The sequence below is a fragment of the Belonocnema kinseyi genome, chromosome 4 (genome assembly GCF_010883055.1).
Source record: "Belonocnema kinseyi isolate 2016_QV_RU_SX_M_011 chromosome 4, B_treatae_v1, whole genome shotgun sequence".
Lineage (NCBI taxonomy): Eukaryota > Metazoa > Arthropoda > Insecta > Hymenoptera > Cynipidae > Belonocnema > Belonocnema kinseyi.
This window is the reverse complement of record NC_046660.1, coordinates 91095869-91111346: the sequence shown is the minus strand read 5'-3', so window position 1 is coordinate 91111346 and position 15478 is coordinate 91095869. Positions and strand designations below refer to the sequence as shown.

Below are 15478 nucleotides of genomic sequence, written 5' to 3'. Positions count from 1 at the left end.
TTTTCTCTTCCTTCATCATATTGAAACAATATGAAGAACTAATTTATCTAATTTAAGATATCTATTTTGTTTGAAAATTCAAATATTTTATTAAATTTGTATGTTTTGTGTTTTATTTCAGGCTCTTATTGAATTACATATAAGAAAAAATAGTGACTTAAAAGGGGCGTGTAGGTTTTCGTATTTGTTACGTCACAATATATAATTTTTATTTGTTTTTTGCACTTTTTGTGTAAAAAAAAAAAATTAAGCATAATATTTTCTACTACATATAACTTTTCCGCTTGGTTTAATTATTATTTTGAATTTATAATTGACGAAGTTTAAATGTTTTAATTTCCCATGTAGATGCGGCTTCGAATTCTAAAGAGATGTACTTTAAATTGTATTTTAGATTAGAATAGCTAATGAATATTTAAAAATATATAAGGTGTTTCAAATAATTATTATGAAGAACTGAAAATTTATTTTAAACAAATTTCGTATGAGCAGTGACTTGATAAGCTTTCATGACTTTAATACTATAAAAATGCATTATTTATTCCTAAAAGTAAACAAACACAAGTCACATTATGGAAAATACTGAGTTAGGGTTATGTTCTGGATCTTTCCCATCAATTATATCGCTTGGAATAATCAAAATCCTAACTCAATATTCTCCATGATGTGACTTGTGCGCTTTTACATTTCACTTCCTCAAATATAGTGAAAGGTAAAAATATTGTTGATCTCGGTTTTCAAAATTTTTCGTGTTTGCTACATTTATTGTACAATGAATCTTCAGAATTACATTCTTTTTATCATACTACTACTAGTACTAGTGCTAGCACTAGTACTAGTACGAGCAGTTAAGCGGGGTATCGCAGGAACATGCGGGATATCTTCTGAATGGTCTTCTAAAATTGCTCTATAGGCACAACCTGGCACAGTTATTTTTCGCATAACACTTTCTACTTTTTCTTCCACAACTCTTTCTGGCACAACTACATAAATGGAGTTTTCAGGCGGCATATAATTTCTTGCATATCTCCGTGTCGGATCGTGTTTCTCGAAATGTGTAGATCTAAAAAATTTATCCGCTTCCCAACGATATTCATAGTACACTGGACCAGCATGATAAGCTTCATGTGTGGGAGCTCGACGGGAACGCGTCAGAGTGTCTGCCTTAAAATGTTCTTTGCGATTTTTTGTTATTATAAAAGCGTGATAATTCCTACAGCCTTGCGCTCCGCCAGGTTGCATCCATTCAGGTATGTCGAGTGGAGATACAGGCGTTATACCTTTTTTACCTGTTTTATAAGTGGGGCGGTCATCCGGGCCAGCCCCCATTTCAATAAAAATGTTGTTTGGCTCAATAAACTCTCCACCTGCACCTAATTTTGCAAAAAAGTTACAATTTTCATATTTGTCATCACGAGTATAACTTCACGGAGAAAAATAGATGTTAGCACAGACCGTCTAGATATTAATAGGTAATATGTTAGCGATTTAACTATTGGACATAAATCTACATACTGAAGTAGAGTATCCGTAGACATTAAAAAGAAGATTTTAACTGACAGTATCCAAGATATTAAAGGGTAGAATCTAAGATACTCAAGGAATATTTTTTAAATGTGCGAAAATTACCTGTAAAGCATGCCATTTTCTATTAAATGCAGAAGGATGTTAATATCGTAGTCCTCCGTTTTTAAAATCCGAATCTTCAACAATTCGCCTTTTTGCATAATTATGCAACTTTTCTGTTGAACAGCTAATTTACAGAAAAAGCGGGGTTAAATCTTTTGTCAGCACGCCACACGTCAGCGAACTTGTTCCGATAAAATTTCGTTTTTTTAATATCTTAGATATAAACTGTTAATATTACACATTTTATACTGTCAGTATAAACTGATATTGCCCTTTAATATTTTGTATGTTGAATAGAAGATATTAGATATTATGCCCTAATATCTATATATTATGGTTAAATATCTAAGTTTTTAATATCTGCTTTTCAATATCTATTTTTCTCCGTGTTAAACAAGTAAATAAAAAAAAAAAAACTAGCCAGAAATGTCAACTGTGGGAGCCTTCAAATATTACGTAACACCATTTTCAATCTTTTTTAACCCACTCCCGCATTTTACAGATTGTAACATTGTATTCGGACCTCCCCCCCCCCCCACTCCGTTCTAACGTAACATTAGTTGTTTTAATCTTAAAGAGCATAATAGGCATTTTTTACTCTCTAAATTTGAGTTAGTAAAATAAAACTGTTTATCAGTTAAATTCTACTAATTTCTGCAGAAAGAATTCAGACAGGGATAATTAGTAAAAATAAACTGATTCAATTAGTAATTACTGCTACATGTATATGCACTATCTAAACTCGAAAATATAGATAATCTTAAATAATTTAACTATATAAATATAAATACGTACATGAATTTAATGCAAGAAATATTTTATTAATTTTTCCCATTCTTTGCGACAGCTGCAGCTTTATAATTACATAAACAGTGATAATAAGGAAAACACAGAAATGAAAGAAGGTGCAGTCCGACATCAAAAAGTGTGCAGTGGAAAATTAAGTTTATTTTCTAAGCAAAATTTCCAGTTTTCTAACCTGATAATTTAGAAGTATTAGAAATAAAATTCAATTTGTATTAAAAATGTTATTCTTTGGTCTATACATTAAAAAAATCCTCTTTTTTATGGCAGACTTCCCAGTATTTTCCCTAATCGACTAATCCCCCATTTTCCTGTTTCTCGTTATTCCATTTAATTGCAACCTGAATTAATAGATCCCAATAACAAAATCCAACTAGTAGCAAATTCGTTTCTTCTGGCTTAAAAATGAAATTTTTAATTGAAAATTCAACTATTGTATTGAAAATTCGTCCTTTTTAGTTAAATGACATTGCTTTGGCTACTAAATTAAAAGATTTTTCGTTTTGCATATGAACTATTACATTTCTTGTTTGGAATTCATCTTTTTGGCATGAGAATTCCACAATTTGGTTGAAAGTGAACTTTTTTGGCGAAAATTCGTATTTGAGGATTATAAATTTAACTTTTTTTATTGAAAATTCGTCTTTTTGGTTTGAAAATTTTACAATTTTTTGGAATTTTCTTCGTAGCTTGACGAAAGAATGTTTTTTTGTTTTGTTTTTGAATTCAACTATTGTGGTAGAAATTTAATCTTTTTTATTAAAAATGCCCGTTTTTTGTTAAAAAATTAGAACTGATAGTACTGATGATAGTACTTGAATTTGTTCTAGTTCAGATTTAAAGAGTAAATGAAAATGTGTTGTTTTTTTTAAGATGAACTGTTATCTAGAAATAATTAAAACAATATTTTTATGTAACACTAAATGTTTTTTAAATATTTTGTTAAGTCATACAAATATTAAAAATGACTTGATAAAGGTATTAATACAAATTCAACTATTTAAAACTTTTTGCAGCGCAAGTAAGAATCAATGAATACTTTTTAATAGCTTGAGCATAACTAAACACTGTACACAATAAATTATATCATTGGATCGAATTTAGCGACGAAACATGTTTTTTTAGAGAAAATTAGGCTACACGTATTTTTCTGGTGTAAGAAAAAAATTGTTCACAAAGTTACAGGTATTAGAATTTTAACATCTTAAAAAAACACTAATTTTTCTTTAAAATTCTAGTTTTACATCTGATTTAGATATTCCAATTTAATTCGATTTTCGTGAGTTTTACTATACTCTTTCGAAATACGTCTAGTCTAATCGCCACTATCACTTCTGGATGCACTAAGGAGTCCCCGAGATCATTTTTATTAAAAAGGTCAAAGAAACATTCTGATTACGAATATCTTGGATATTTTTTAAAAATAATTGTCAGGTTTTATTTAGAAAATATTTTAAACAATTTTAATATTTATTTCCAAAACATGGTAAAGTCACTTTTAGCATGTCTGAAAACGAATAATTTTTTGTATCTTTTGCACTTTTTTCGTAGGGTAAACTGTTTGCAATTTACAATGTTACAAATAAATGATTTTTTTAATAAAATTGAAATATTTGCAGAATTATACCTGAAAATCTATTGTTTAGAAATTTGTTTAACTTGCTCGTTGTCTGTATCGAGTTTAGATCTCTTGAAAGCTAAAAGAAATCTTTATATCGAACCACAAATTTCTATCCGTAAATTGTTATTAAAATAATACTATTTCTTCAGAGGAAATCATGAAGGCTTTTAATTTGTTAATAAAAAATCACCTAGGCAAACCAATGTTATAATTTTCCCTAAAACTGTGATAAAACCTATACCTGCCATTAATAAAATTGTTTATTTTTCGTAAACTCTCTTGCATAATTGTTTATAAAAATTGTTATAAATGAAAACCCTCAAAGATCAGAATTGCTCTTTTTGAAATTGTTTCATTATATTTTTATACCTATATTATTTATACATGTAAGATTAAATTGTTTACACTTGCCTTTTTTACAACCTTTTAATTACAATATAGAAGCCTAAATAAATTTATATACTATTACTAAGCAATTGGTTGTTTTTTATTATTGAATCAGGAAATATCTTGACTAACCGAATTAGTAATTTTTTACTAATCTTTAGTAGCCCACTTTTCGCTAACAAAATGTGTAAAATTTAAGTAGTAATTATAGTTAAGCTTTAACAATCGTGATTCAGAGATAATAAAGTATCTTTTGCGTAAGAGAAATCTATGAAATAAAAATAAACTTCTTTAGCCACTCAAGTTCTTGATCCTTATCCAAAGCAAATCATTTTCACAAAGTTTGCTGAATAGTTATAATTTTCCATACAAAATTAGAAAAATGTACAATCGACAAAAATTTTTGAAAATCGTAAACTTAACTATGTTCAAAAGTCGCGCATGAAAATCCTGAATGTGTATAATTAATTTAAGGCCACTGATCCACTGTCATTTGAAGATTGGAAAAAGTTCTTATTTTTCTTCACTTTTTTCAAACAATTATAAGGCGATGTTTTTAAATTTAAGAGAGCCCAAGTCGCCCTAGAAATTTCAGAAAATGGCCTTCTTACTGTTTCAATAGAGTTGATAATGCTACGCCATCGTGCTTTGATTAAACTTTTCTATTTCTACGTTTTTCGCTTTATAAGATTTTTTAAATTATTATAACTATACATTCCTAAGTCAATCTATTAATTTCTATGAAGCAATTAGTTACTTTCCACTACTGAATTAGAAATTATCTTGACCAATCAAATTAGTAATTTTCCACGAATCTTTGGTGGCTCACTTTTCGCTAATTTAAAAAAAAATCGCTTTTCTTAATTAAGAGTTTTTGTCAGTAAAGGCAGTTACAAACATTAAGGAGCAAGTACTGTAATGCTAGAAGAGATGATTATATTATTTAAGGTAAAATTAACGTTATGAGAAAGATTATCAAGAATAACTTGTAAATAGTGGCTTGTAGGGGAGCGTGGTTATATAAAAAATATATTTTTCATAATACTGTGAATAAATACTGGCTCTTCGTACGTTAAATATCACGAAAGTGAAAAGATCTGCCATCGATATAGACAGTATACATGTTTCAACTTTTTCTGAGCAATAGATTCTTAGATAGAACTGTGCAAATATGCCAATTTTGTTTTTAAAAAAATCATTTGTTACCGTAACGGAACATAACACCCACTTATTTTTTAATGTTACGTAATATGTGTATGCTCCCTATGTGTTCACAAACAAAGTCATCTTCTCACTTACATGGTTCTCGAGATAAACGCAAAAAACTTTGAACTATACAGTAAATTCAAGAGAATTTAAGTGAATTTAAACAAATTCAACAGTATTCAAATACAGGGAAGATAGTTAAAAAGTTTCAAACAATTCATGAGAATTCTGCGAAATTTAAGATAAATTTTCTATTCCCAGCAATGTTTCAAAATAATTTTGCACATACATGCAATTCCTCTAATAATTGTAATTTCTAAAATGGTTTTTATCATTCATTTTTTAAATTTGCATGAGGTATTTTATAAACAAATATTTTCTTATTATATTTTGATATGAATTAAAAAAAATGTAATAAATAAATAATAAAATATTCAATTTAATTTTTCTGTCTGATTGACTAATTTATTAAATTTTGAGAAGAAGAATTCAGACGTTAAAAATACTTCAAGCCTTGTCAGCGATAACCTTTTATTAACAAAAATCTGTTTTTCAGGAATCTTTGTTCAAACTATGAGTATATGGTATAGTCATCCAAAGTTATCTCTACTAAAGCTTCAATTCTAAGAATTTTAAAAACAAATTATTCAATCAGAAAAATTTTAAGATAACAAAAATTCAGGTTTATAATGATGAGGAATACAATTGGTGAATATATCAAGCTTCTGAAAGAAAATTTCTCAATGTTTTAATAACTTTTAATTTAGAAAAAAAAGGAACATTTTAATTTCCTTTCATTCGGAGATTTCCTAAGTCTTGATACTTTAAATTTTGTTTTATCTAATTTTTTAAGCTACTGTTTGGGAGTTTTTACAATTTTTAATATTTTTTCCCCGAAATATTATATAATATTGAAGCCCTTAGAATATAATGTATTGAAACTAAAACTCTTCCAATTAGTAATAAATTATATATATTATATATATTATAAATTTTTCTTGCCTTGATAAGGATACTGTACGAGTACCGAAACGTTGGTAATGCAAATTAATTTATTTATGTTTTTTATTTTTATTTTATTGTAATTTGATGATAATAAAAATAAAAAAGACGAAAGAAGGAAAAGGAGAAGGATGGAAATGTGGTTGGCTGCCTTCTCATTTTTCTTTCCTCTTTTTTATTTTTTTCCGAAAATTTTATATGTTTTTTGTTTTTTTCAGATTACAATAGGATTTTTGGTTTTTATTTATTCGTTGTGGTCCAAATTTGGTCGTTGGATTCTTGTTTTATTTAACATGATTTCGCATCAATTTGATTTTTGGGAGTTAAATGGGATTTATAATTTGGATTTTGGTCTAAATTAAATTTCTTAAATTCATATTATTATTATACTTCTTATTACGCGTTTTGAATTTATATATCTCGTTTAGATTATTCGAATTCAAAAGAGATCTACTTCAGTTGGTAGTCTATATTTAAATACTTAAAATGAAAATGTTTAAGATAATTGATTATATTACACTTACGTTGCAAATGCAGAAGACCCGTGAATGCAAGTAGAAAAATGGCAATCATATAGTGGCTATTTTTAGATGACTTAAGAAAACACTTCCGTGTACGGCTTGTTGTTACTAAAGAGACACGATGATAGAAAAATAAAAGCTGACTAAAAAATATTGTGATCAGTGGCTTTATAAATTTGCATGACTTGCATCCGAAAACAACGCTTTATATGTTTTTCAAAATAAATCTAGTGGAGGGAGAAGAATTGTTGATCTCAGCTCTACCCAGGCGCAACAATTATATATAGTTTATATATAGTGTGAAGTTTTATGTATAATATTCGTTTGCTTTATATAGAAAATGTATGAAACAAATGAATATTATATATAATAATTCACATTATATATAAATAAATATCGAGGGGCTATTCACTTCGAAGTCCGTTGAAGTCAACGTAACGTTATTTCAGAAATGTCGTACGACTTCAACCGTACTTTCGTGACTTCTTTTGACTCTAGTTCTTGAATTCGTTAGTTGTTGACTTCGATGAATTCAAGCGATGACTGTCGACTTCGTGCTGACTTCGTCCTGACTTCATGACTCGGTTTGACTTGGTGCGTACTGTGCACTGCAGCGTCGTGACGCCCCTTTCGCCTATGTGTATTTGTGCTTTGCTGCTAATTATTTATGTAAAAAATAACTTTTTCATTCTTTTTTATTATTAAAGATTAAATTTCCCGATAAATTAAAATCAAATTATCAAAGAACAATGTCAATAATAACGATATCAAAAAGCCAAATGGTTGAGAATTGGCTGCTTTAAAGCCGACAATTAATTAAACACAAAATTTGCCGCATTTTTTTATAAAATATTTTCAGGTTTCTCTATATGGATGTCTAATCATCTTGATATAAAGTTAGCGAAAAATAAAATATTAATTATTTAAAAAAGCGCGGAAATGTTTTTTTACACACACACATACAAAATAGGAGACAAAAAAAGTCAAATTACTGATAAAATAACTTTGCATTTCTTTAAATTTATTTCGCTGACTTGAGGGACATTTAATAAAATGTCAATAATTTTTTGTGATGCTTTAAAACCATGATTAAGAAATAAAATAGTCGTGTTCAACACGTATTCAGATATGCAGAAAAAAGTGTACATCCTCGAAACTTAACGGTCTAAATTTTCATGCCTTTTGGTGTAAGAAATAGAATTTCATGGATTTTTTATTATTTTGTACGGATTAGGTCATTCTTTGACACTTAACTGAAGAATTATGATAAGATAATCAAATAGTCTTGTTTAATATATATTTCTACATACAAAAAGAAATTTACATCATTGAAACTTATGGTTTGAAATTTTTCTGAGTTTTAGTTTAAGAAATAACATTTAATGGATGTTTTGCTATTTTGTATTCAATCTGTAATTTTGTTGATATAATCAACTGAAGAACAATAACTATTTTATATAACGGTCTTGTTTAACACATTTGCTGAAATCTAGTAGTGTGAATGACGCCTGGAAAAAAACCTTGGATACTAATGCACCCAAGTGGGGAATTTCAAACGAAAACTTTGTCAGGGTCTTTACTTGGGGCGATTGCTACAGATATTAATCAGAAAACTGAGTCGGAGCAGTGTTGCAGAGCGAGTGTGTTATTTAAATGAATAACATGATCATTCTAGATCAATCTAGAAATTCTATAAGCCCTCTCCGCCATTCCTCCCTTTTTTCTAATAATGGTAATAATATTGTTGGTTGGACACTCGGACTTCACCTCAGAGGTCCGGGGTTCGATCCCTGAGACGGTACCTCTAGAAATTTTTCAATGTACCTTTAGCGAGGTTCTAGTGGTTCGGAACCCACCTTAAGCTGAAGGTCCCCCCATCGTGTACTTGACTGCAACCCAGTCCGTCAATGATGGAGTAAAACCAGGCTTTGTCCAATATGTCTGGGCAGACTGCTCTCATCAGATCACTTGATTGCATTATAAAAATGCGTCCGTGACTGATGATATATACTGGGACATCCCCGTGCGAAAATGATCAAATAAAAATCCATCTCTAACCGAAAATGACTTCGACATGTTGGGCAGTATAAGCCTGTGACAACATTTCAAAACAGAAAAGAATACACAGCGTTAAAAATTATCAGGTTAAATTTTAAAGGTATTCAGTGTGAGAAATGAAATTTGATGGATTTTCGGCTATTTCATGTCTAATTTTTAACGGATATTTGCGCTTCAGCACAAACAGAGTCAGAAAATTATAAAATATTTATTTTCCATCGAAAATGAGTTATACATAACCTAAAAGTGTATTATTAGTAAGGTTATTTGCTGTCAAGGCTTTTAAAATCAAGAGTACTAAGTGCTTCCATTTAGTTGATAGAAAACGGAAGACGTCTAAAACATAACCAGAAAATGCATTACTTGTGAATTTTGTTTCTTGCGTAGACTTTCTGAATGATAAAATATCCATTTCCACGCGAAAATGAATAACACAACCTAAAAAACATTACTAGTGAATTTCTTTGGCCACTTAACTTTTTCCATAAAAAACATCTATTTAATTGAGAGGAAACGGAAAAGCTAGTAGATATTCGCAAAAACTGCATTATTTGTCAATTTCATTACCAACTTGCCCCATTTTCGTCATAAGACATTGGTTTCCTTCCCACCATATTTTCCACCGTATTTTCCAATTTAGCCTTTTTATGGCCAAAATATATTTATTTAAACCGACAAAGAAAGAAATAACCTACAATTGCATAAATTGTAAGTTATCTTGGCCATTCAATCTTTTTTTAACGAAAAAGTACCGTTTAGTCGAGAAAAACGGAATACCTACAATACATTATCTAAAGATGCATTATTTTTTAATTGTATTTTTAACATCGCCTTTTCCCAAAAATAAAATATTCATTTCCCAACGAAAATAAGCTAGGTAACCAAAAAATACATTATTAGTGGAATTTATTGGCTATTTAATAATTTTTTATTGAAAAATAATCATTTATAAGCATTAATAAAAAGTCATGAAATATTGTTTATATTGTAGAATTCCATATTTTATTTCTCAATTGGTTTTTTTTTTGCAAAAAATACTCATAATAGATAGCCCAGAAAAGGGGAGTGTAACATAAAATTATTTCAAAAAAACTATCAATATTGTTTATTTCAATTATTAATACGCGCCCGATAATTACAGTCTGAAGATAACCGCGCCTGGGACAAAATATACTTTGGAGAATCGATGCAAGGGCGAAACTTTGCCCTACCGTTTGCAATTAACGCACGCGGACGTGTCGATTTCGTCTGACTTCGTCCGACTTCACTCTGACTTCGTACTGACTCGTTACTGATTTCGCATGGCGTTACGTTCGTATTGGCTGACTCACTACATTGTTTGACGACTCTTATCTTATCTTTACGACTTCTAACATAGTTTTACTGACTTAATCATAGCTACAAAGACTTCAACGTTACGATTTTATGCTTTTCATAGCATTACCTGATTTCGTTAAGACTTCACGCAAAATTCTTACATTCGAAACGTTTCCCATACTTGCTAGATTTATTACCCAACGAACATTCAGAATTATTACAGATTGCAATACGTGATATACATTTCACATTCTAGTGAGTAAAAACAAAAATTAAAGTCATTTTCTTTGCCTTTTAATTTTTTCTCTTACGTACAAAAATGTCATAAAAGTTTGTTTTTCAACCCACAACAACTGTAACTTTTTTTGGAAGTATTCTCGTTGAATAATTATTCGCTACGTAATTTCAGTCTGTAATCTCTTCCTTTGTTTGCATTCTTAAAGCCCTGGCGAACCAATCAGATTGCTGTGGAGTAATGCTTTTTTAGAACTTTTTTCAGAGTTTAAAATTTAATTAAATTTCACGTGATAGTCGTGCCGTTGACTAGAGTTCCTTCCACCCTCGCTTCCCATCTCGGATTTTAGAGCGACAACAAATTTGTAATAAAAGACCAATCGCTGAAACTTTATATGTCTTTAAATATGTGGGATTTCGAGGGATTCTGTAACACCAGACAAAAAAATTATGCATAGTGGAAAATTTATGTTTAATTTGTTGCACTATACGTATAGTATACTTTTTCACCCAAGATATTTTAATGAAATCTCAAAGAAATTATTTACAATAATAATTAAGGGATTTCATAGCATTTCAAATATTTGAAGGTATTTTCAATATTCTTCAAGTTCATATAAGCTTTGCTTTATTTGCTAAATGCAACTTTAGATTTGATGATCTATTTTTCTATATTTGTCGACAGATTTACCAGGAACTAAAAATATCTACAACCTTTAGTAAAGGGTTTCGATCATCTAAATTGTTAATATGATCGCAATCTTTTTTTTTAAGGTTAGGTTATGTTAGGCCACTCTTAGCTTATTTAAAGTATAGAAAAATGCATACGCAATATTAAATTCATAGAGATCTGTACTAGTAATTTGAAAAATGGTAACAATTAAGTTTTTGATATATATTTTTCTACTAGATGATCCAGCTTTTTATCAGTTTTAATTTTTAAGTAGATGTAATATAGTTCTAACGTTGCATGTTCTATATTATTTTAATTTCTTTATTTCATTTTAATATCTTCTTATTATTTGGCAAATGGGGTATTTCGAGTAATAGATAAATAAATTCTATTTGACAAGACGTGGCTGATAACATTTTGAAAAATTACATAACATACACAGTAGTGGGGGGAGGGGGTCCAAACATCTTTATTACGACTTGTTACATGAGGGAGGGGAAAGTTTAAAAAATGTAGAAAAAATGTTTTACGTAATTTATGGAATGCCTCTGACGTGGATTAAAAGTCGTAATTAAAGCAGCTTTAAAGGATTATGTTCCATACGTTTTAAGAGAAAAAACTTTATTTCATAAAAGAAACCTAATACGTTCACAAGATTGGTACCTCGTCTCGAATGCGACGTCGACTTCTAGTACTTTACTTTTTGTACTGAGGACATGACACGAGCTTTCCAGATGAAGATCTTGTTGGAAACGTAAATACGATTTCTAAAGTCGTGATTTGGTTTTATAAAGCTCTCTCTGCCCCTCCATACACACACAGTCAGTGTAATTCCTGAAGTATATTTCAACGAGGAATGCAATGGTGACCTTCATTTTGACCTTCAAGTTGACCTTCATGGCTTTTTGAAGGTCAACTTCGTTTTTTTTAATGGAAATCCCTTTTATTTACATCTGCAATCGATAGAGCGGAAAATTCTACGTTCAGGTACGTCCCCAAGTCATAGGTCAATTGTAACTTTCAAGGTCAGTTAGAGGTTATTTGAAATTAACAAAGTTTTCCAAGAGGTCAGTGCAATTCCTGAAGTAAATTTCAACGATAAATTCAGTGGTGAGCTCTGTATTGATCTTGGTTACAGTGGTTTGAATATTGTAAAATCATAAGGAAATTTTTCATTAAAAGTTGCAGATGTTCTGGTGAGAGTTCTGTTCCTCCCCGAAGAGTTATACAGTCCTATACCGTTTTTCGATACCTAAGTCAATACCTAAGGCAATACCATAAATCCTATACCGTTTTTCCATACGAATATTACGAATTGAAACTAAATTTACGCATTACGAGTACATATTTACTATTTTTCGCTAAAAGATTATTATGGCGCAAGCTAAACTTTCGGAACGAGAGAGGGTATCTGTATTCATGATGCGTGGTTGGGGAGATCGAGTTCGATCTTATGATCAAGTTCGTTTGCTTTTTAATCGCACTTTTTGTGATGGAGAAGGGTTAAATCCTGTCTCAAAATCAACAATTGAAAGAACTGTAAGGCGCTGTATGAATCATGGATCTATCAAGGACCTTCAAAGAATTGGTCGGCCAAAATCTGCAGGATCTGAGGAGATGCAGATGGACATAGCCCAAGTATTTGTTGAGAACCCACACCTTAGTTTACGTCGAGTTAGTGATGAGCGCGACGTTGCTCCTGAGGCACTGGGAAATATTTTAAAAAGCATTAATTTCCATCCTTACAAAGTTCATCTGGTACAAGAGCTCAATGAAGACGATTCTAATCGTCGGGTTGAATTTCGTGAAATTATGATGGACAGAATTGATAGAGATCCTCTTTTCTTGTACAATACAGTATTTTCAGATGAATCTACTTTCACTTTAAAAGGTGAAATTAACAGGCAAAATTGTAGATATTGGTCCGACACAAATCCTGAATGGATGTTGGAGAGTCACACACAATATCCACAAAAGATTAATGTTTGGACCGGTCTCTTGAATTATACATTGATAGGCCCTTTCTTCATCGATGGTAATCTCAATGCCCGTGCTTATGAAGAGCTTCTCAAAAACGAAATTGTACCAAGAATAAGGGAGATTACAGGCAATAATTTTCAAAATACTTGGTTCCAGCAGGACGGAGTAGCGGCTCATTACGGTAGGGAGATTCGAGCACATTTTGATACTCAGTTCCCTTAAAGGTGGATTGGAAGAAGGGGTGAAATCGAGTGTCCAGCTAGATCTCCTCATCTGACGCTTCTCGACTATTTTCTTTGGGGTTATTTAAAGAGCAAAGTATACTCAACGCAACCGTAAAGCTTAGACGAATTTCAGAATCGGATTCTGCAACAGGCTACTTTGATTGATAGGGAGATGATTTGTAATGCTGTAACTCATTTTTACAATCGCATAGCTTTTTGTCAAGAAGCTCAAGGTTTTCAGTTCGAACATCTTCTCTGAAGCGTGAGAGGCCAGGGGACTCACGCTAATCAAGCACCCCGAAACATGAGAGGCATGGAGACTCACGCTAATCAAGCACTCCAAAGGAAACAGAATTTACTACGTCCACGTCGTTGTTCCTGGGTAATGCTAAACGTAAACTTAAACTGCTCGGAAAAAACCTTGAAAAAACCTTGAAGATGATCACTAAGATCAGTACAGAGCTCACCACTGAATTTATCGTTGAAATTTACTTCAGGAATTGCACTGACCTCTTGGAAAACTTTGTTAATTTCAAATAACCTCTAACTGACATTGAAAGTTACAATTGACCTATGACTTCGGTACGTACCTGAACGTAAAATTTTCCACTCTATCGATTGCAGATGTAAATAAAAGGGATTTCCATTAAAAAAAACAAAGTTGACCTTCAAAAAGACATGAAGGTCAACTTCGAGGTCAAAATAAAGGTCACCATTGAATTTCTCGTTGAAATTTACTTCAGGAATTACACTGACCTCTTGGAAAACTTGATTAATTTCAAATCACCTCTAACTGACCTTGAACGTTACAATTTACCTATGACATGGGTACGTACCTGAACGTAGAATTTTCCGCTCTATCGATTGCAGATGTAAAAAAGGGGATTTCCATTTAAAAAAACAAAGTTGACCTTCAAAAAGCCATGAAGGTCATATATATACGAATCATATATATACGAGGTGTGTTCAAAAAGTAAGTTGATTTTTCAATTTTCGCGGGCTACGTACATTCAAGTTTTAAATTTTTTGTTTTGATGTGTAGGTACCCTCGTCATGATCATATGCTCACAGTTTTGACCATATAGCTCGTGTTGTTTTTCTGGCAGAGGCGTCAAAGGTTAGAAGAGTTTGGTGTGCTCGGCGATTTTCTTCTTTCGAAAAAATGGAGCAAAGAGTTTGCATTACATTTTGTGTGAAAAATGGAATCCAGTGCTCTAAAACTTTTGAAAGAGGATGTCGAAGACGAACCTCGCCCTGGACGTCCCAGCACGTCAACAACAAATGAAAACGTTCAAGCAGTGAAAGAAATGGTGTAGAAAAATCGCCGAATTACGATGAGAGAAGTTGCTGAAGATGTTGTCATATCGGTTGGCTCAGGCCATGCTATATTTTCGGACGTTTTGGGCATGAGACGTGTGTCAGCGAAATTTGTTCTAAAACTGCTTAATTTTGATCAAAAGATCCATCGCATGACCATCGCTCAGGAGATGTTGAATGAAGTCAACAATGATATTCACCGGATTTGGCCCCCAGTGACTTTTTTCTTTTCCCAAAAATGAAGAGACCCATGAAAGGACATCGATTTTCAACGATTGAGGAGATAAAAACTGCATCACTGAAAGAACTCAAGGCTATACCAAAAATGATTATTAGAAGTGCTTCGATGATTGGAAAAAGCAACTCCCTTATAAGGTCTCGATACCTCTCTTTCTTTTCATTCTCCTTGGCTATGATGTTTTTGTCAACTGATGCCGAAAATTCGATAACGAACATGGTTCGCTTCTCGAAGTCAAGAAGAACCATGTCAGGCCTCGAGTGAGCA

The 15478-nt window shown here is 31.3% G+C and overlaps 2 protein-coding genes across 2 annotated transcripts in view; one reads left to right on the top strand and one right to left on the bottom strand.

Moving 5' to 3' along the window:
• The window catches only part of LOC117171007, a 254157-nt gene that overhangs the window by 4372 nt on the left and 234307 nt on the right, over nucleotides 1-15478 (top strand). The window lies entirely within an intron of this gene.
• Nucleotides 744-7325, bottom strand: LOC117171880. The gene is made up of 2 exons (XM_033359521.1): nucleotides 7174-7325; nucleotides 744-1373 (listed from the first exon to the last, which is right to left on the bottom strand). Exons 1-2 carry the CDS (start codon nucleotides 7220-7222, stop codon nucleotides 787-789), a joined length of 636 nt encoding a protein of 211 aa, XP_033215412.1. The 5' UTR covers nucleotides 7223-7325; the 3' UTR covers nucleotides 744-786.